Source organism: Microcebus murinus, chromosome 19, assembly GCF_040939455.1.
Source record: "Microcebus murinus isolate Inina chromosome 19, M.murinus_Inina_mat1.0, whole genome shotgun sequence".
Lineage (NCBI taxonomy): Eukaryota > Metazoa > Chordata > Mammalia > Primates > Cheirogaleidae > Microcebus > Microcebus murinus.
Genome location: NC_134122.1, coordinates 44984869 through 45006045, shown reverse-complemented (window position 1 = coordinate 45006045; position 21177 = coordinate 44984869). Strand labels below are relative to the sequence as shown.

The following is a 21177-nucleotide window of genomic DNA, read 5'->3' as shown; positions in this document are numbered from 1 at the left end:
CCAGACTAGAAAAATATATTTGCGATATATATTTTTAATAAAGGGCTTGTATCCAATATAAATGGAAGGATGTGTACAAATCAATAAGAATAAGGCATAATGCCCAATTTTTAAAAAAAGACATAAAAAGTATATCCAAATGGTCAATATTCCTATGAAAAGGTGCTCAACATCATTAATCAGCAGAGAAATGCAAATGAAAACCATATCAAGATGCTACTACATCCACTAAAATGGATAAAATTGAAAAGAATGTGGAATAATTGGAACTTACACACTTGCTAGTGAGGATGTAAACTGTTACAATCACTTTGGAAGACTGACTACCTGGCAACAGCTAATGAATATGATCTCCTATGATCTGGCAATTCTGCTTACAGGCAGAAACACACACACATATGCATCAAAACTCATACCCGCAAATGTTCATAGCAGCATTGTTTGAGATAGGCTCAAACTAGAAAAACCAAAATGTCCACCAACAACAGCAAAAGTATGCAAAAGTCACAGTACATTATATAGTGGAATCCTACACTGAAATGAAAAAAAACCCAATTACAACTGTGGTAACAAGGTTGGATCTCACAGACAAGATGTTGAGCAAAAGAAGCCAGACACAGAATACATACAATATGACTCCATCTATTTATAAAGGTGAAATGCAGGCAACACCAACCTATGGTGACAGAAGAAAGAATAGTGGTCACTTTTTGGAAAAAATGACGGAGTGGGGGAACCTGGTGAGGTTTCTAGGGTGCCACTAATGTTCTACTTCTTGATCTGGGGGTGGTTACGTGGGAGGGTTCTCTTTTGTAAAGCCCCACTGAGGCGTACATCTATAAGACTTGTGCACTTACTTTTCTGTATGACTGTTACCTTTCTGTAAGTGCTTACTTAAATAAGGAACTTGGTAAGGCAAGACTCTAGGTCTGAGACCTCATCCACTGTCCCCACCTGGAAAGGCGTCACAGCTGGGGAAGTACACTCTGAACTTCTTGGAGGCTGCCTGAGAATCTGCTTTTCAAAGGCTGCTCCAGCGCCACAGTGCAGAAGGGAATGGTTCCTGGGAAGAACTGTTACCTACTAGCTTTTATTTTCCGAGGTCATTTTCCAGAAACTACAGCAGGCAGGGAAGAGAAGAGAACCAGAAAGGGCAGAGCTCGCAGAGAAAGAAAGCCACTGGAGAGTTGGAAGAGGTCATGAGACCCCACTTTCTGCCTTCAGGCCAAACCCATTTACAGTTTCCCAGACAAGGAGAACAGGTATTTTGTAATAACTAAAGAGATGGAGGTGATTTTCTATCTCAGTAATTCTAATTTGATATATCAGGTTATAACTGATAAGAGTCATTAATAGGCTAATCTTGTCAATGATATATCTCGAAAGGCTAGTCATGTTGCTTCTGAATTATTTTTTCTTTGATCTGGTAGCTCTTATACGGTAAAATATATAATAGAATGGACTATTTGGTGAAGTTCCAATTTGCAGAAGTAGCAAATTTCTTATCTTGAATTTCTGAGTGGGGTGTGCTACCATATGAAAAGATCCTTACTTTGAAGCCAGCATCACATTTACATAACTCACAATGTATTTTGAGTTTAAATATTATTTATTCTATTTGACAACAGTGATTTTAAAACATCTTTCGTTCTGACAGTAGTCCAGACATCCTCCTGCCGTTCTCATCAGTTACCCTACACCACGGTCATCAAAGCCTCAGGTATCAAGGGCTGGTCACATCCCTTGGGAACAACTCTGCCACATATCCTAGCAGATAAGTCCTCTGTAGAAAAGCAAACCCAGCAATGATAGTTAAACTATAGAGCCCTTCAAGTAGGAAGAGCAGTTAATGGACAAAAGACACACAACACGGTGGCTACTTGTGGAAATGATCCATCCAGATTATAAATGGTATGATGGCTAATTTTTGTATAAGCTTGGCTAGGCCATGGTATCCAGTTTTTGATCAACTACAGTCTAAATGTTACTGTGAAGGTATTTTTTAAAGATGTGATTAACATTTTAATTACTAGACGTTGAGTAGAGCAGATTTCCCCCCACAGTGTGGGTGGGCCTCAAGCCCATCAGCCGAAGGCCTTAAGAAAAAAGACTAAGGTCTCCCGTCTACTCCCCACCCCTGCAATGCAGAAGAAATTCCACCTCCAGGCTGTCTTCAGACTCAAGAAATCAGCTCTTACCTGGGTTTCCTGCCTATGGATTTCAGACTTGCCAGACCCACAATCACAAGAGTGAGCCAATGCCTTCAAACAAATTTCTTTCTATATATAAACACATCCTATTGATTCTGTTTCTCTGGGCAATGCAGACTAATACAAATGGCTTAACATATAGTTGTTTCCAGTGCAAAAGAAACTCTAGAATACCAGACGTCTATTATATTTTTGCATCAGAAAAATAAACTAGATGCTATGGGACAACTGAGTTCAACACTCCTGCTTGATATTATTCCCTGCCAAAGTGAACTGTGGGGTGCATTAATAGTCTAGTACCCATAATTTATGTATCTCTCACTAAATATCACTATGATCATGATCCCAGGGAAAATCTGGCAAACCGAATGGTCATGTGAACAAATTTGAACTTCCTCCTCCTTACATCTAATATCCTCTCTACATCTTCTACCTCTTTACATCTTCAACCCAAAGGTTCTCCAAAAGTTCCCCTTTCAGAAACAATTCCCCCAAAGTGACAGTTTAGTTCATTCTAGCTAGATGGGCTCTCTATCTCTAAACTATTACAAGGCTGACATTTCTTCAATGGAACCTGCCATTAACAATCAGACACCTGCTTCAGGATAAAGATTGGGCAAAAGTTCAAGCAATGTCTTTGTGCCAAAAAACATAGCTTCTCTACTCGGTTTGATTTCAAAAAGAGGTAAGAGTTCATTAGAATTCACTGGAACTGAACAGAAGGTGAGAGCATGAAGGAAAAGATTGCTGTAAGCAAAAGGAACCCAAGGAAAGGTGAGGGGTAGGAATCACAAAGAAGGTTCCTATGGTGTGCTCCAAAAGCGCTCTGGCTCTTGCCCAAGTGAAGACTAGAAAGTTTATGTGTTTATATAAGAAGGAGCCAATGTACTAAGCATAATGGAAACAAAGCAAAACAGGTTTTGCCACTGTTTTTAAACACCAGTATTTAAGAGAATTTAGAGTGAGCACAAAGCTTATTAGTCTGACTTACCTTGAAGTAGTCGCTCCTCCAATCAACAATGGGATCTTTATAGCTAACCTCTCCATTTCCTTGGCGACAAAAATCATTTCATCCAGGGAAGGAGTGATGAGTCCTGACAGGCCAATTATATCTAGTATTTTTGAGAAAGAAAAAAAAGGGCAGTGAGAAGGAGGATGAGAGAGAGAGGAAAAGGATGAAGACTCATTTTTAAAATTTTGTAATAAAGATCAAAAGACCTAATATGAATTCCCAAATTCTAATTCCAAGACATTCTTTCTGACTAGGGGATTTCAATTTATTGTTTGCTTTTGGTAGTAAATAAGATTTAGAACTTAAAGTTATCATAAAGCACTTGCCATGGTCTTAGAAAGCCATGCAACAGAAGTTATCTTTGGCGCCAAGGGCCCAAATGTTCTGATATCACCTAACCCCAGTGAGATTGGCCTTTATCAAAAAACCCCAAAACAACAAATGCTGGTGAGGATATGGAGAGACAGGAACACTCTTACACTGTTGGTGGGACTGCAAATTAGTGCAACCTCTCTGGAAAAGAATTTGGAGATACCTCAAAGAGCTAAAAATAGAAATATCATTTGATCCAGCAATAGCACTATTAGGCACCTACCCCAAAAGAGCAAAAGACATTCTGCAATAAAGACATCTGTACCCGAATGTTTATGGCAGCACAATTCACTATTGCAAGGATGTGGAAACAACCCAAGTGCCTGTCAATTCATGAGTGGATTATTAAAATTTGGTATGTGTATACAATGGAATATTACTCAATTATAAGAAACGACAGTGATCTAGCACTTCTTATATTTTCCTGGATTGAGCTTGAGCCCATTATCCGAAGTGAGGTGACACAAGATCGGAAGAATGGGCTCCATTTGTACTCACCATCAAATTGGTACTGTATGATTAACACTATGGTGCTCACATGGTAGTAATGTTCTCCAGGGATTAGGGGGTTGGGAGGGTAAACTCACAACTTAAGGACACGGTGAGCATTGTAGAGGGGAAGGGCATGCCTCTAACCCTTGCTAGGGAAAGGCAAAGATATAAAACATAGCCAAAATGTTTGGACCCTATCTACTTTCACTTCCTTATAGGAAAAAAAAATGTTTGTACCCTCATAATACCCTGAAATTAAAAAAAGATTAAAAAGAAAGAAGTTATCTTTAGTTCGTGATTTCCCAGACTCAAACATGTCAGTGTTGGAAGAAACATAAAAACGACTCCACACAGAAAAAAATTCGAATACAATTGTCCTCTTCTAAGAAGCCCGACCCCATTCCCCAGCTCCAGAGCTCCAAAGGAGTTCCATGGTTTTATTCACCTCTCTCATCCCTATTATAAACGCCAACAAAAGCGGCCCCACGCAGGAGCTGGCACCTGCTTGTCTGAAGGTCCCGCAGACCCCACGTGGGCTGGGGCGCTGCTATTCACTGACAGACACTGTGGGAAACGACATTTACGCAAGTGCCCAAAGTGCAGCTGCACAGTACCTGCTTTGTGGTCAATAGCGGCTTGCAGTATCTTATCGCAGGGGGTCATGACTCCTAAATCAATAACTCTGGGGCACAGAAATGAGATGTGAGACAATTAATGAAAACTCATTAGAGACAAAGCCGAAATGAACATTGTTAGGTAAACTGGAATCACACTGAATTGCTCACTATCAACAATTACTACCACTACAATCACCATTTATTAGGTACTTACTAATAGGCCAGGCACTATGTTAAGTTTTACTTTACTAAGACATAATTCATATACTATCCAATTCACCCATTTAAAGTATACAATTCAATGGCTTGTGGTATATTGTTATTTTTTTAAACTATGGTAAAATATGTCTATTATTTCCCATTTTAACCATTTCTAATTAAGCCAATTCAGTGGCTTAATTATAATTTCATCATTGTGCAACCATTACCACTATTTATGTCCCAAATTATTTTACCACCCCAAACAGAAACACTATGACCATTTAGCAGTAACTTCCCCTTCTTCCCTCCCACCCCCCTATGCCAACCCCTAGTAACCTCTACTCTACTTTCTGACCATATGAATTGACCTAATCTAGATATTTCGTATGCCTGGAACCATCTGGGATTTGCCCTTTTGGCTTATTTCACTTAGCACAATTCTTCAAGGTTCAATCACATTTTAGTGTTTGTCAGAATTTCAGTCTTTTTAAAGGCTGCATAATATTCCATTGCATGGATATAGCACATTTTGTTTATTGATGCATCTGTCCATAGACACAGTGCTAAGCTTTTTGCATAGTAATCTCAGTGCACCCTCAGAGTCACTCTGGGGTGGAAGCGCTACCCTGGGTCCCATCTGAATGAGGAAAGGCCCAGAGAAGTTAAGCAACTTGTCCAGCCACACAACTAAGTAGCAGCAGAGTTGGGATCTGATTCAGGACACCGAAATCCATTATCTGCTCTATTTAGGACAATAAAAAATGCTGAGATAGTTTCCTCAAAAACTACCTGTTGAACTTGGAAGCCAATGAGGAGGATGATCAGGAAGAGGTCAGGTCCGGAGCAAGACTCAAAGGACAGGCTGACTCTGGGAGGGCACGCACAAGAGGGAGGACACAAGTTGGGGCACACTCTCAGACAACAGAATAATGCCAGAGGAACTTCAGTTCCTGGAGTCGAGCTTCCTAGAACTCAGAGGAAACAGGATGTCTAACCGGGAAAATGTTCTGTGTACTACTCCTCTTCTATAACATTTTGGAGAGTACCCCTAATGTCAGTCATTTTTACGATTTAATTCTATCAAGAGTATTTGTTAAAAGATATTTAGAAACTTACAGCTTGCATTTTTCACTTATTTCATTATGTCAGCAATTCTTAAAATAGGCAAAAATGTTTAAATAAATTTTAAAAAAGAATGCTTAAAAAGGACTACATGACATAATGTCAGCTGGTGACAGTGGGTGCTGGACCCTGGGGCAGGAAGGAGAATTGCTTCTCACTCTATGACCATTTACACTGTTTGGGTTTTTAGGCTGTTCTCATATAACTTTTAAAAGGGAGTTTGTGTTTTTTCTAAAAAGTAAATTAGCACATACGGAATGTTCAGTAAAAAGTACGACAATTTCCAATCAATGACAATCACAGTCAGCTTGTTAGCTAACTAACCTGGAACGCTAGAGGGGTTGATGACATAACCATGCAAGTTATAAGAGTGAGGTGGCACCACACACTTTTTTTAAAAAAAAACAAACATACTGAAGAAAGTCTAGTAACTGGATCTTTTGTTAAACAATGACTAAGCATAGGCTGTTGTATATAAAACTAGGGGAAATTGCATATTGTTTTTAAATTAAGAAAAAAGGCATGTATTTCAAAGCTGATGTTTTCAATGTTGTATATATTTTTAAAATTCAGTTACATATCATCACTACAATGGCAAGAATCATCTTGTTCTCACTGCTTTTTCTTGTTTTCAGTGGTGTTTCCTTCAGGAACGTCTTAAATGCAAGCTTGCCTTATTTAAGGAAGAGCAAGGAGGTCGTTGTGGCTCGAACAGAAATGGGGAAGGAGAAAGGTGCAGGTAGATGAGCTAGGAGAAGGCCAGAACCTGCAGACTGCACATAACATCGTCAGAGGACCTTTTCCCTAAATCAAACAAACTGAAGCTTGCACTCCACTCCCCAGAGACTGCGATTTATTTGGCATGGGGTGGGGCTCTGGCAGCTCCCAGGTCACACCCACTGATGGAGGGCCTTGCAGACCACTGGTGGGGGGTGGGATCTGGGTTTCACTGAGAGTGAAAAAGAGAAGTCACTGGAGGATTTGAACAGCAGAGTAAGAAATCTGACTTAGATTTAACAGTTTCACTCTGGCCTGGAAGAAGCCCAGGGTAGAAGCAGAGACTCGTTAGGCTTCTGCAAAATCCAGGCAACATATGATAACGGTTTGGCTCCACGTGGAAGCAGCGTAGGCAGCGAGAGGTGGTCAGATCCTGGAAATACTGTGAAAGTAGAACTGGTGGATTACAAGTGGGTTAGGAGAAAAGAGATGAGTCAAGATGACTCAAGGGTTTTGGTCTGAGCAGCAAGAAAAATGAAGTTTCCATTTATTGAAACAGGGACAGTATTCACAAGACGGTGGCAACTAGTTCAATTTTCAAAATATTAAGTTTGAGGTTTCTTTAACTAACCAAATGGAGCTCTCAGGTTGTCAACTGGATATATAAGTCTGGAATTTAGGGGAGAGATCCACACTGGATATAAAATTTGGGACCTGTTAGTATGATGTTTAGTAGATGATACTAAAGTCATGAAATGGGATGAGATGACTTAAGCCTGTCCCAGGCCTAGTTACCTGAGGTGTACGCAGCACCAGCACTACCTGACTTGCGGTGCAGAACCGCAAGTCCAGACCTACCTTATCAAATCTAACTTTTAACAAGGTCCCCTGGTGATGAGAAGGCATGCTAAAGTTTGAGAAGCTCTAATCTAGACACCTAGACGGTGAGGAGACACAGAAGAGGTCCAAGGGCTGACGCTGGAGCATTCCTGTGTTTAGGGATCGTTCAGGGGAGAAATGAGCAGAAGAGTGACAACCACTGGTCAGGGAGGTAAGAAGAGCACTGAGAATAGTGAGCCAGGGGCCTGGGAGACAAGTTCAACCTCCAACTTATTAGCCTGCCTTCAAAGACATCTTGTTGGGGTTTCCCCAACAAATATGCTATTAATTAGAGGAGCACTTCTTAACTTTTTTTCGCACTTAGAAAATGATATTCACAGTGCTGGGATACACAAAGGAGGGTGCTCACAGCCTTGGCGAGCAATCTTAGAACTGAGGCCCCGGCTCTACCCTTGAGCAGGAAAGAGGATGAGTTTCTAGGCACATCTGAGTTGAGAAAGTGTTAGAACCCTGAATTAGAATATAGTGTGACAAGTGCTACAATGGAAGCATTTATTACAGCATGTTATGGAAGGCCTAAACTGAATGACAGTTAGAGGCATCCCAGGGGCAATGTCTGAGATGAATTTTAGAAATCAAAGTAGGTATTAGCTAGATGAAGGAAACAGTGGGAAGTCTAGGTAGAGATCAACACCATGAAGGTCCAGAATAATGAATTGTCTAGAAGACCCTGGGGAACCTGGGGCCTGGGGACAAGGGCTTGGGTGAGCTCTAACCCTGCCTTCTGTGCCTGCCACCATTCTTCCCATCCCCCTCTCCATTCCCTCTCACCTCCGCCACACCAGACCCCACCTTCCTTCACTCTCCCCTGGTTTCCCTTCATCCCTTCACGCCCAAGTCTGTAAGCCTCTCCCTAGACGCACTCTTATATTTTGCCACATGAGAGACTAAAGAGAATAAAAATGAAAGGTATGGAAAATGTTGATTTTATCATCTTCTTTCTCAAGAGCTTAGAACAGAGCCATAATTGTGAGCATTTAATTTAGGCTGCTAATTCAGAAAAAAAAAAAAATGTAAGCTGCACTAAATGCTTTAGCAAAGGCATCTACTACTATTTAAGAATACATGGCCGGGCGCGGTGGCTCACGCCTGTAATCCTAGCACTTTGGGAGGCCGAGGCGGGCGGATTGCTCAAGGTCAGGAGTTCGAAACCAGCCTGAGCGAGACCCCGTCTCTACCAAAAATAGAAAGAAATTAATTGACCAACTAAAAATATATATATATAAAAAAATTAGCTGGGCATGGTGGCGCATGCCTGTAGTCCCAGCTACTCGGGAGGCTGAGGCAGTAGGATCGCTGAGCCCCGGAGATTGAGGTTGCTGTGAGCTAGGCTGACGCCACGGCACTCACTCTAGCCTGGGCAACAAAGTGAGACTCTGTCTCAAAAAAAAAAAAAAAAAAGAATACATAAAATTTGGAAAATAAATATTGTAATATGATACAAAAAGTCCTTTTCATCTACAGAAGATATTAACAAGGAAAATAAAACTGTGCACCTGCATCCCGTTAAGGTGCCTGACATTTGCCGTCACTTCACCCTTTGTTTCTCAGCTAAGGTGGCAGCCTGTCTGCTGCTCCTGCAATTCACACGTGCCACCACTAGATGGAAGTACCCCACCAGTCTGCGGTACCAGTCACCATTTCCAACCTGTACTAAGTAGTGCTCATGGGGTCTGTTGCCACTTCTACTTTTTAAAAAAATAAAACAGATTCTTGAAAGTCTTCCCTCCAAAATATAATGGGCCAAAAGCCTCTAAACAATTATCAGTGAGCCTTTGAGGTGCTAAGGAGAGACTGGATTAGTGTGCCCTTGTCTTAGACACATTTTCCTCACTCAGGTGAACACTCCATTACAGTTTCAAATTGTTTCCATGCTCAGCCACATAATGCTTCCTTCTCACTCATACCAGAGTTATACTAAGAACCACCAGTTAAAATAGAAATATGCCTCATTATCTTTTTCACTATATCCATATTTTTTTTTTTTTTTTTTTTGAGACAGAGTCTCGCTTAATTGCCCAGGCTAGAGTGAGTGCCGTGGCGTCAGCCTAGCTCACAGCAACCTCAAACTCCTGGGCTCAAGCAATCCTCCTGCCTCAGCCTCCCGAGTAGCTGGGACTACAGGCATGCGCCACCATGCCTGGCTAATTTTTTCTATATATATCAGATGGCCAATTAATTTCTTTCTATTTATAGTAGAGACGGGGTCTCACTCTTGCTCAGGGTGGTTTCGAACTCCTGACCTCGAGCGATCCGCCCGCCTCAGCCTCCCAAAGTGCTGGGATTACAGACGTGAGCCACCGCGCCCGGCTATATCCATATTTTTTAAAGTACTAGATGTATGATGTATAATTTTAACATTTCTAATGATATAGCATACTTTTTCTTACATAAACAGTGTGCGTCTGTTAAATGGAAAAAGTCTACATTTGTCCTTTTTCTATAGTTATTGTTAGAGAGCATATCTAAAATCAATTTTAATATAAATCAAATATCTGATAAAAATACTTCTAAATATTCTAAACTATTTTTAAGGGGAATTTAGAATACAGGCATACCTCTGTGATACTGTGGGTTCAGTTCCACACCATTGCGATAAACCTAATACTGCAATCAAGTGAGTAGCATGAATTTTCCAGTTTCCCAATACATATAAAAGTTATATTTATACTATACTGTAGTCTATTAAGTTTGCAATACCATTGTGTCTAAGAGAACAGTGTATACTTTAATTAAAGAAATGCTAATGGTCATCAGAGCCTTTTAGCGAGTCATAATCTGTTTACTGGTGTAGGGTCTTGCCTCTGTGTTGACTGCTAACTGATCAGGGTGGTGGTTGCTGAAGGCTGGGGTGGCTGTGGCAATTCCTCAAAACAAGACAAAAATGAAGCTCTTGTATCAGTTGACTCTTCCTTTCATGAAAGATCTCTGTAGCATACAATGCTGTCGGACAGCTTTTTATCCACCATAGAGCTTCTATCACAATTGGCGTCAATTCTCTCAAATCCTGCTGCTGCTTTATCATCCAAGTTTACATAATATTCTAAATCTGTGTTGTCATTTCAACAATGTTCACAGCATCTACACCAGGAGTAGATTCTATCTCAAAACTACTTTCTTTGCTCATCAGTAAGATGCAACTCTTCATCTGTTCAAGTTTGATCATGAGAGTGCAACAATTCAGTCACATCTTCAGGCTCTATTTCCAGTTCAAGTTCTCTTGCTAGTTCCACTACATATGCAATTACTTCCTCTACTGAAGTCTTGAACGCTTCAAGGTCATCTATGAGAGCTGGAATCAATTTCTTCCAAATTCCTGGTAATGTTGATATTTTGATCTCCTCCTCCCATGAATCATGAATGTTCTTTAATGGCATCGAGAATGGAGGATCCTTTCAGGATGTCTTCAATTTACCTTACTTAGATTCATGAGAGGAATCACTATCTATAGCAGCTATAACTTTATGAAATGTATTTCTTAATGAGACTTGAAAGTCAAAATTATTCCCTGACCCTGGGCTGCAGAATGATGTTGTGTTAGAAGGCACGGAAACAACATTCATCTCCATCAGAGCTCTTGGGTGACCAGTTACATTATCAATGAGCAGTAATATTTTGAAATGAATCTTTTTTCTGAGCAGTAGGTCTCAACAGTGTGCTTAAAATATTAAGTAAACCAGGCTATAAACAGATGTACTGTCATCTAGGCTTTATTGTTGCATTTATAGAGCACAGACAGTAGATTTAGCATAATTCTTAAAAGGCCTAGGATTTTCAAAATAGACAATGAGCACTGACTACAACTTAAAGTCACCAGCGGCATTAGCTCCTAACAAGAAAGTCAGCCTGTCCTTTGAAGTCAGCCATTGCCTTCGCCTCTTTAGCTACGAAGTCCTGGATGGCATCTTCTTCCAATGGAAAGCCATTTACTCTACACTGAAAATCTGTTTAGTGTTGCCACTTTCATCAACTATCTTAGCTAGATCTTCTGAATAACTTGCTGCTTCACCTTGTACTTTTATGTCATGGAGATGGTTTCTTTCCTTAAATCTCATGAACCAACCTCTGCTAGCTTCAAACTTTTCTTCTGCAGCTTCTTCAACTCTCTTAGCCTTCACAGAATTGAAGGGAGTTCAGGCCTTGCTCTGGATTAGGCTTTGATCTGGCGAATGCTGTCGCTGGTTTGATCTACCCAGACTACTCAAAGTTTCTCCATATCTGCAATAAAGCTGTTTCACTTTCTTTATCATTTTTGTATTCACTAAATTAGCACTTTTAACTTCCTTCAAGAACTTTTCCTTCGCATTCACAACTAGGCTGTTTAGCATAAGCGGCCTAGCTTTGGGCCTATCTCAGCTTTTGATATGACTTCTTCATTAAACTTATTTCCAGCTTTTCATTTAAAGTGAGAGATGTGCAATTCTTCCTTTCACTGGAACATTCAGAGGCCATGGTAGGGTTATTAATTGGCTTAATTTCAATATTGTTGTGTTTTAGGGATTGGGGAGGCCTGAGAGAGAGAGAGATGGGAGAAGAGGACGGCTGGTCAGTGCAGCAGCCAGAACACAAACATTTATGGATTAAGTTGGACGTCTTATATGAGCGTGGTTCATAGTGCCCCCAAACAATTATTATTGTAACATCAAAGAGCACTGATCACGGATAGCCATAATAGATACAATAATGAGTGTGAAATATTGTGAGAATTAGCAAAATGAGACCATAGTGACATGAAGTGAGTGCATGCTGTTGGAAAAATGGCACCAAGAGACTTGCTTAATGCAGGGTTACCACAAACCTTCAGTTTGTAAAAACTGAAATATCTGTGAAGCTCAATAAAGGGAAACACAAAAAAACAAGGTACGCCTTCTATTAATATTAGACATTAAAGTTGTTTGCAAGTCAAAAAAATATCGGAAAATAAAGTGGTCCAGTACACAAAGTCCCAGCTTAGGAAATCAGAGAAGCCCTGCCACTTGCTAGCCATGACACCATAAAGAAATCACTGAAGTTCTCTAAGCCTCAGTTTTCTCATCTGTAAAATGAGAAATATAGTAACTCTGATACAGGCAGGGTAGGGTCAAAACTATGAAAAGAAAGGATGAAAGAAAAGAAAAGAACCAAAACAAACAAACAAAAAAGATGACAAAGAAAAAAAATCAGTTATATATAATAAAAGCACTGTATAAATTATGATGTGGTAAATAAATATCGGGTTTCAGTAGACTCTAGGTGAACACATCTCTACTTCTATGCAAATCCTCAAATTTGCACATTCTATTGCATCATATCATCTTCCTCATAAAAAATGTGTTGTCTGTCTAAATAGAACTACCCTTTTTTGGCTCTTCACTTCTTTGTTCCTGACCAAGAAAAACCACTGTAATCATTTCATGAGACTTACTGCATCAATGGAAACAAGCTAGGGAAGGATTTGATGCTGACTAGGTTGCAGGAGTCACTCACTAGCTGGGTGATTCCCCCAAGCACACTGGCCTGGCACTGCCACTCAGCTGAAGCAAACGTTCCTCCAGGAGGCGGCTCTCCAGCTGTACTTGTCTACCGGCTGACACCACAAAAATAAACTCACCAACAAAAGAGTCCCTGTGTTTTGAGACACAAGCCAAAGGGCTGTTTGACAGGAAGTTTGTACGCTCATTTATACTTTTGTAAAAAGAAATTAAAGTTCCATCAGAAGATGTTTCTCCAGTTAGACTTATTAGCAAAGATATGCAAACCCTCAATGCACAAGACAGAGGAAACTGACTGGCTGCAGGAAAGCCTCAGGCTTAATAAGGAGCCGTCAAAACTGCTGACATTCATTCCAGTAACACCCTGGAGAACCTCCACGCTTCTCCCTGGCCTCTTAAAATGTCCTTAAGACTGGGGAAAAAGTATTCTTAGTATGCTCCTCTCAGCTAAGTAACTATTGATCAAAATAAATAATGATAAAATACATGACAATAATATCTCAGGAATTGCTTTTAAGAAGTTTACCTACGAGTCTAGTATGTAGCAGATGACGTATTAACATTTATTAAATGAATTTTAACTGCTTGTGATGAATGCAAACAGAAACCAACAACATCATGTTTGAAAAAGGGAGACAACAGCAGAAATGTCTTGTATATTTTAGGAAGCAAACACCTTATCCAAATACTTACCATATAGGTATAATCTCATTATAATAAGCAATCTCCAATATGTTTATATTTTTAAAAAACTAATAAATACTTTGATAGAAACAGTATTCCTCACTTCTAAAACTAGGAGAGGAAGTCTTTGACAGTAAGTGAGCAGGCAAATAGAAGTGTTTGTGAAGATAGTCAGACGGAAAACAAACCTTCCTGACACTGGTCCGCCATCTGCATTTACTTATTAGCCTTGAAAGCAGAGATGAATAATAATGCTGACAGTAGGAAGGGGGCTTAGAAAGCAATTGTTACTAGACAACAAAGAAAAGACTTCTTAGGAGCACATCTGTAACTCTGGTCAATTCTCACTTCTCCATCTAGAAAAAACAGCACATTGGAGAGAAGACCACGACTCAAAAGGACTTTTGGCTAGACATGGCCCAGAGAAGGCTGTTAAAATTATAAAGAATATGCTCAAATCCGAGCAGAATATATACTTAGTACAGGTCATCAGCTCCCACAAGGAAATAACTTTGTTATGAATATTTATTCATTATAATGAGAGATGTCAGAAAGGGATTGTACTTGCATACAACATTCCAAAAACTAGCTTCATTATCACCAAAAAGAACACGTGGTCCTGCTGCTCCAAGCAAAGCAAAGGAAGACTTGTACAGATGAAGCTTTCCTAGAAAATTCCATTTAGCCAAAGTCTCAGAAGGGCTCAGCTCTAAAATCCGCCTGCTTATTGAGAGGAAGGAGGGAATGTGTGAGCACCACCAGCTCTGGGAAGAAGCCTGACGCTCCAGCCATCAGAGCCTTAGTCACAACGTCCTTTTCCAGGAATCCTCTTGGCTGCTGCAGCCCTGCCTGAACAGCTTTTACTATTGTCACCTTATTGAACACACAATAGATATCACTGCCTTATTTCATTTGAAATGCTGTGTTCACTGCAGAAAATTTGAAAATACGGCAAGCGAAAAGAAATAATCCACTGCCATGCCCTACCCACCTCCACCCAATAATTACCTTGTTAAAAAAAGCTTTTCATTTTTAAAAGAAAAGAGTTAAAAGAGGCGAGGTCCTAACTTACCTGAAATTATTGCAGCCAAGGACGACCCCAACGATGTTCTTGCCTATGTCGTGCACGTCTCCTTTGACGGTGGCCAGCACGATGGTGCCTTGGTAAGGGTCCTGGGGAGTAAGTGGAGCCGCTCAGCATGGCTGGGCGTGGTCAGGGCAGATCACCTGGTTCTCCAAGCCATACAGGGCCAGCACAGAAAGTAATTTAATACAACCAAGGCAACCTCAAAAACAGACCCAAGACCCAAATCCCACGCTCTGCAAGCAAAACATAGTAAGCCCGAGCAGTTCCAAGGAGGCCCGCCTCGCTGGCTGGCCGAGGGGCTTGAAACCAAGATCATGGTTCAACCAACAGTTGAAGTTCAAACACAAAACAGCCCCAGCGCTGAAGACAACATCCTTAACTGCCAAAGATTGTTTGACAAATGTATATTATTAGCAGTTAAGGGAGAGGAAGGAGTTGGTTAAGCGTCTGTGTATGTTCCATCAAAATCTGAGAAACAACCCAACAGCCCATGCAGATGGCATCTGATTCACTTTCTGGTCATTTTGTGCACTGTCAGCTTGTCAGCATCCCCTCCCTCAAAAAAAAAAAAAAATCCTCCTACTTGGGACCTATAATACATACATACATACACAATCAGAGAGAGAGAAAAAAGGAAAAAAGGCAAACAAAGCAAGAAGACTTTTTATAAACACTACATCTGAGCCATTCACAAACTTGGATCAATTTAAGAATTCAGAATCCTGGAGGCCAAAGCTAACTGAGCTTCACAGGGAGCTAAACAAGGTCAGAAGGCTTAATGATTTACTCAGGTGGTGCAGCCAATAAGAATTAAATTCAATCCAGAAGTGGTGCCAAGGACATCACCGGGGGAGAGAGAGAATATTCAGGTGAGAGTTTTCCAGAAACAAACATTACCCAGTTACCTCAAGGGCAGGGGCATAGCTGTGTAGCTAGCATCTAGCACAGCACTTCCCACATAGTAGAAGTTTTGGAAATTGTCAGTTAATGAACAGGCAAAGGAATGAACTGGTTTTTGTCTCAAAACCATGGGCTCTGATTGAAAAATGTCTATATTAAAAATTTCATAAAGCCACGTTCAAACGAAAATCCCAGAGTATGCTGACACTTGGTAGAAAAGGGGAAAAGATGTTGGATCATTTCTTGACTTTTCTCTTCAGTGACAAGCGCAGCAAGCCTGGCTGCTTAGGCCCTACCCCCACCCCTTGGCAAGCATCTCCCGGGCCAGTTCCTTAAAGGCACACGGCCTGGACAAAAAGACTTGCCTCTTCCTCCACTGTGCCATTAAGCACTCTGGTTTCTTCTCTTTCTTTTTCCATGAAGGGGATGAGGTGGCCAACAGCCTTCTTCATGACCCGGGCTGACTTTATAACCTGAGAAAAAGAGCACAGAGTCAGGCGTCTTTTCCAAGCCACAGGAACGACCCTCACGGCCCCCTGCGACATCTCAGCACAAATCAAGGACGTGTGCTTTGACCTCAGGCCAGCTGCACCGGAGTCTGCTCTTGACAGTGGGCAGGACGAGGAGTAAGTTCCCTGCAGGGAGAGCCAATGAATCAGGCACAGCAGAGGGAAAGCAAGATGCGAAATCAAATGCAATTGCTGGCCTCTGACCTTGGGCTTGCTGTTGTTCTCTCTAAGAAGGCCTTCTATCACTTCTTCCAGTTCTACGTATCCTTCAGGTTCCAGGCTTCCCTCCCATAAGCTCCTTCCCAGCCTTCTCTTCACAATCCCCAGCACTACAACTCACTTAAAATTACACCTTAAGCATAAGCAAGAAGAGTGCCTTTCAGGTTTCCACATGTCTCTCGGCCACTACCCTAGATGCTCAACAGTATTTGTTAACCCATGTGGTTAGTTAGCCGCTGTAAACCAAACAGAGTTCTGGTTTTACTTGAAACATGTCGTTTAATGTACCATTATTTAAAATAGTAATATTTTTCTCAAAATATGCATCTTTAAAGATGAACACTGGGCTGGGCGTGGTGGCTCACACTTGTAACCCTAGCACTCTGGGAGGCTAAGGCGGGAGTACTGCTCAAGGTCAGGAGTTCGAAACCAGCCTGAGCAAGAGTGAGACCCCGTCTCTACTAAAAATAGAAACAAATTAATTGGCCAACTAAAAATATATAGAAAAAAATTAGCCGGGCATGGTGGCACATGCAGCTACTCAGGAGGCTGAGGCAGGAGGATTGCTTGAGACAAGTAGTTTGTGAGGTTACTGTGAGCTAGCCTAATGCCACGGCACTCTAGCCCAGGCAACAGTGAGATTCTATTTCCAAAAAAAAAAAAATTTTTTTTCAGATGATCTCTAACCTCCACATCACTGAAAAGATTTATTTTTCCAGACTTGGCTACTAAATACAGTCAGAGAGGGAATGACCAGATAGATAATGCCCTCAATCTCTTGTCCAAATTAAAGCCTGAGAAATATATCCCAGACCACCATTTATTAAAAGACACAGGAAAGATTAAATTGTGAAAAGGCACCCCCATCTTTTGCCAACCTGAGGTAGAAACATTTTTCCAGCTCCAAAAAGTTCACCAACAATTTTCATGCCATTCATCAGGGGTCCTTCAATTATATTCAGAGGTCGGGGATATTTTTCCTGGTTTAACCTGGCTTCCTCAGTATCTTCAACAATATGTTTTTCAATGCCCTATTAAAAAAAAAGAAAAAAGATCACATTAAAAAATTGGCTTGAATCCAAACATCCAACAAAGAATGAATCATGGAAATGCTTAAAAAAGAGCGTGGATTCCAGAATCAGACTGCAAAGGTTCGAATCTGGCTCCCAACACTAATTTTGGCAATTTATTAAGCCTCAGGTTTGTCAATTATAATATTATAATGGTATAATATTATAATTATATAATAATTATAAAAGTGTACTTATAATAGTAAAATTACATAATAATTATAAGTGTTATGATATAACACTGTTATAACAGTATAACAAAATTATAATTTTGAGGATTAAATGAGATAACCTATGTGAAGTACTTAGGTGGCATTATTGATGCAAAGTAAATACCTCATATACTTCAACAAAATAATATGCTGTGCACAGTAAATACATGTAATTTTATTTCAATTTAAAAATATTTTTTAAAAAGTATCTCAGTTAAAAGCGAGCTATTATTGAGAAGAGGAGGACTGATAAGTTCAAATGCGTAATAAAATACATTTTATACTCTAGTGTTTAATAAATAAATACCTGTGGTGACATCAGTGTGCTGTCACACTGTGGGGCTGGGGGAGGAACAGCACCGGGCGGGGCCCTTGAGTGTAGCTCAAATCCATGAAGCCTCCACTGACTTCTCTGGCGTTCACTGACAAGCCCCCAGAGTCCCCAGTTCAATGACTCCTGGATGTGGCTGACTAGTTCCACAAACTGAATCTCACAAGGTCCCAGAGTTAAAAGTTAAATTCTAGAGCCAAAAAAAGAACTACAAGATTCTCCAGGCTGGGCACGGTGGCTCACGCCTATAATCCTAGCACTCTGGGAGGCCGAGGTGGGAGGACTGCTCAAGGTCAGGAGTTCAAAACCAGCCTGAGCAAGAGCGAGACCCCGTCTCTACTATAAATAGAAAGAAATTAATTGGCCAACTAATATATATAGAAAAAATTAGCCGGGCATGGTGGTGCATGCCTGTAGTCCCAGCTACTCGGGAGGCTGAGGCAGTAGGATCGCTTGAGTCCAGGAGTTTGAGGTTGCTGTGAGCTACGCTGACGCCACGGCACTCACTCTAGCCTGGGCAACCACAAAAAAAGATTCTCCAGAATTCACAAATGAGGAAGCCAAGAGATTATTTCTTACCTAAAATTCCAACTGTCCGTAGCAGAGCCAAGACTGACTCACTAACTGACAGCAACTTGGTCTAGGACAGGGTTCTCGGCATTAGCACTACTGATGTTTGGGCTGGAAAATTCTTTGTTGTGTGGGGCTGCCCTGTGCACAGTAGGATGTTTAGCAGCACCTCTGGGCACCGGATGCTAGTAACGACTCCCAGATACGATTGTGAGAACCAAAAATGTCTCTGGACACTGTCAAATGTGCTGCTGGCAGGGACAGGAGGACCTGCCCAGGTTGCGAAGGGCATCTCCTCGTCTAGCTGCCGCCAGCACCACACCTCCAGCCATGGCGCCAGACAGCCAAGACGAGCAGCCCGGCCCCCAGCTCCGGCCCCAAGCTCACCTTCACAAGGGCGTACTCCAGGCGCTCTTCCACGGGGCTGCTCCTCCACTCATCAGTCTGGATGACTTTCTTCCCTCCTTTGCCATGCGTCTGAATTGAAATTAGGACCAAGAAATGGGTACAACTGGTCACTTACTGAACTGTTCAACAGAAAAAGAAAAAACAACACCTGTGTCCTAGTCTCTGACATTTCCAGCCCCTAGTAGAAGGTCCAGCATGAAACATGATCTCGATAAATGTTTGAGGGAAGGAGAGGGGGAAAGAGAAAAATCCTATAGGATTTGAACTTTAAGACAGAGTAAGGCTCCATTTTTTTTCTTTCCTTCTTTCCTAAAGATAATAACTTACGATAATAACTTTCCTAAAGATACTATCTTTCCTAAAGGTAAAACTATCTCCAGGACAGTAAGAGAAGCTATACTCCAAGGCCAATGAGCTTTCAGGGCTCTCAACAAGAACGACCATTATCACCCACAGACAAATGTGGAGAGGCCATGATGAAGGCGAGTCATTATCTTGGGGGTGGGCACACCAAGAGGCGTAAGACACGGTCTATGCTCTTGAGGACTTTGCCATTTCTACGGTTTGACTGTGTCCTCCTAAAAGTTCATGTGTTAGAAACTCAATCCCTCTGCCCTCGTGAAGGGCTCAATGGATTAATGAGGGCTAGATTGATACTGCTATCATGGGAGTGGCTTGTTATCTCTCTGGCTGTCTTGCTCTTGCCTTCTGCTATGTTATGACCCAGCAAGAAGGCCCTCGCCAGATGCCAGTTCCGTGCTCTTGGACTTCCCGGTCTCCAGAACTGTGAACTAAATAAACTTCTTTTCTTTTTAAATTACCCAGTCTTTGGTATTCTGCTATAGCGACAGACAACAGACTAACATGGTCATAAATGAGGGAGGTGGAAAATATAAAGGAGTTTTAAGGAGGGAGTGGTCATCATAACCGGGGGTGGGGAAGAAAGTCTTCAAAGAAGCTGGGTCTTGAGAAGGAACAGGTTCAGCAAAGGGACCAAAGTGCAATGATCACGGCACACGTGGTAAACGGCACTACTTTATTGTTTTCTCCATCCCACCTGGTGACACCAGCTGCCCAAACCAGAACCCTGAGTGTCATCCTTGAATCTCCGTTCATTCCCCATGTTCAACCACCTCATCGTGATGATTCCCGCCTCCTCAGCATTTTCTCTCCACCCCACTTCCACTTCCACAGTCCAAAAACTAACTGGGCTCCGCAGCCCAGAACCGCTCTGGTGTCCGATTCATCTTCCACACTGTGGCCAGAGGGGCCCAGCCAACATGCAAGTCTGATGCAACTGCTCCCCTGGGAAGAAACTCGTATTTCCAAGTTCCCTGTGGCTCTCGGCACACAGTACCAACTCCTCATGCCTTCCTTTGCCCTGGTCGGGCTTCATCTTCTGATGACATCTTCATCTTCAGACTCATCCTCCACCATTCCTGACAAACTTCAGCCATCTAGAACTTTTGAGTTCCTAATATTCTCCATCATTGTTTCGCCTCCAGACCTTAACATTGCTAACCTGATATACGTTTATTCAGCACCTACCAAAACGCCAGACTCTGGCTAGATGCAAATACCCTGCCCTGGCGGGGCCAGCAGCACCACACTCTGACCCCGGACCATGGCCTGGCTGCTTCCCATTATCTTCCGACACTCACTCACCCATCACCCCCTCTGGGAAGCTTTCCCTAACCCCCTACTTTTGCGGTCGGTGACCCCAGCGGCATTCCCCCAGCATCCTGCCCTTCCCCTTTGCAGCACTGGCCACACTGCACGACAACTGCCTCTGCGCTTTCTGCATGCTGTACTGCGCTCCAGGCTCTGAGAGGGTAAAAGCACATCTCTCTTACCAGTTAGATCCCCTAAGTTCAGCAAAGTGCATGACCCAAAGCGAGATTTCAGTAAATATTAGCTGGATGAATTAATGCTGAACAAAAACTGGTTTTGCTGGAGCGATGTTTGCATAGGATGGAGAGGCCAAATCACAAAGGGCCAAAAATCCACGCAGTGGAGTTTGAATTTAACCTTCCAGGCAACTGCGTGGGTACAGAGGGGATACTATTCAAGGTT

General features: G+C 41.7%; 1 protein-coding gene across 2 annotated transcripts in view; it reads right to left on the bottom strand.

The window, feature by feature from the left end:
- Positions 1-21177, bottom strand: part of MTR (5-methyltetrahydrofolate-homocysteine methyltransferase) — a 100762-nt gene that overhangs the window by 24187 nt on the left and 55398 nt on the right. For both annotated transcript variants that reach the window (XM_075995500.1, XM_075995499.1), the window contains exons 19-24: positions 19084-19173; positions 17392-17544; positions 16151-16258; positions 14871-14971; positions 4701-4768; positions 3202-3322 (exon numbers count right to left, since the gene is read on the bottom strand). In XM_075995500.1, the coding sequence (XP_075851615.1) occupies positions 3202-3322; positions 4701-4768; positions 14871-14971; positions 16151-16258; positions 17392-17544; positions 19084-19173 (641 nt within the window). The remainder of the gene's footprint in view (positions 1-3201; positions 3323-4700; positions 4769-14870; positions 14972-16150; positions 16259-17391; positions 17545-19083; positions 19174-21177) is intronic.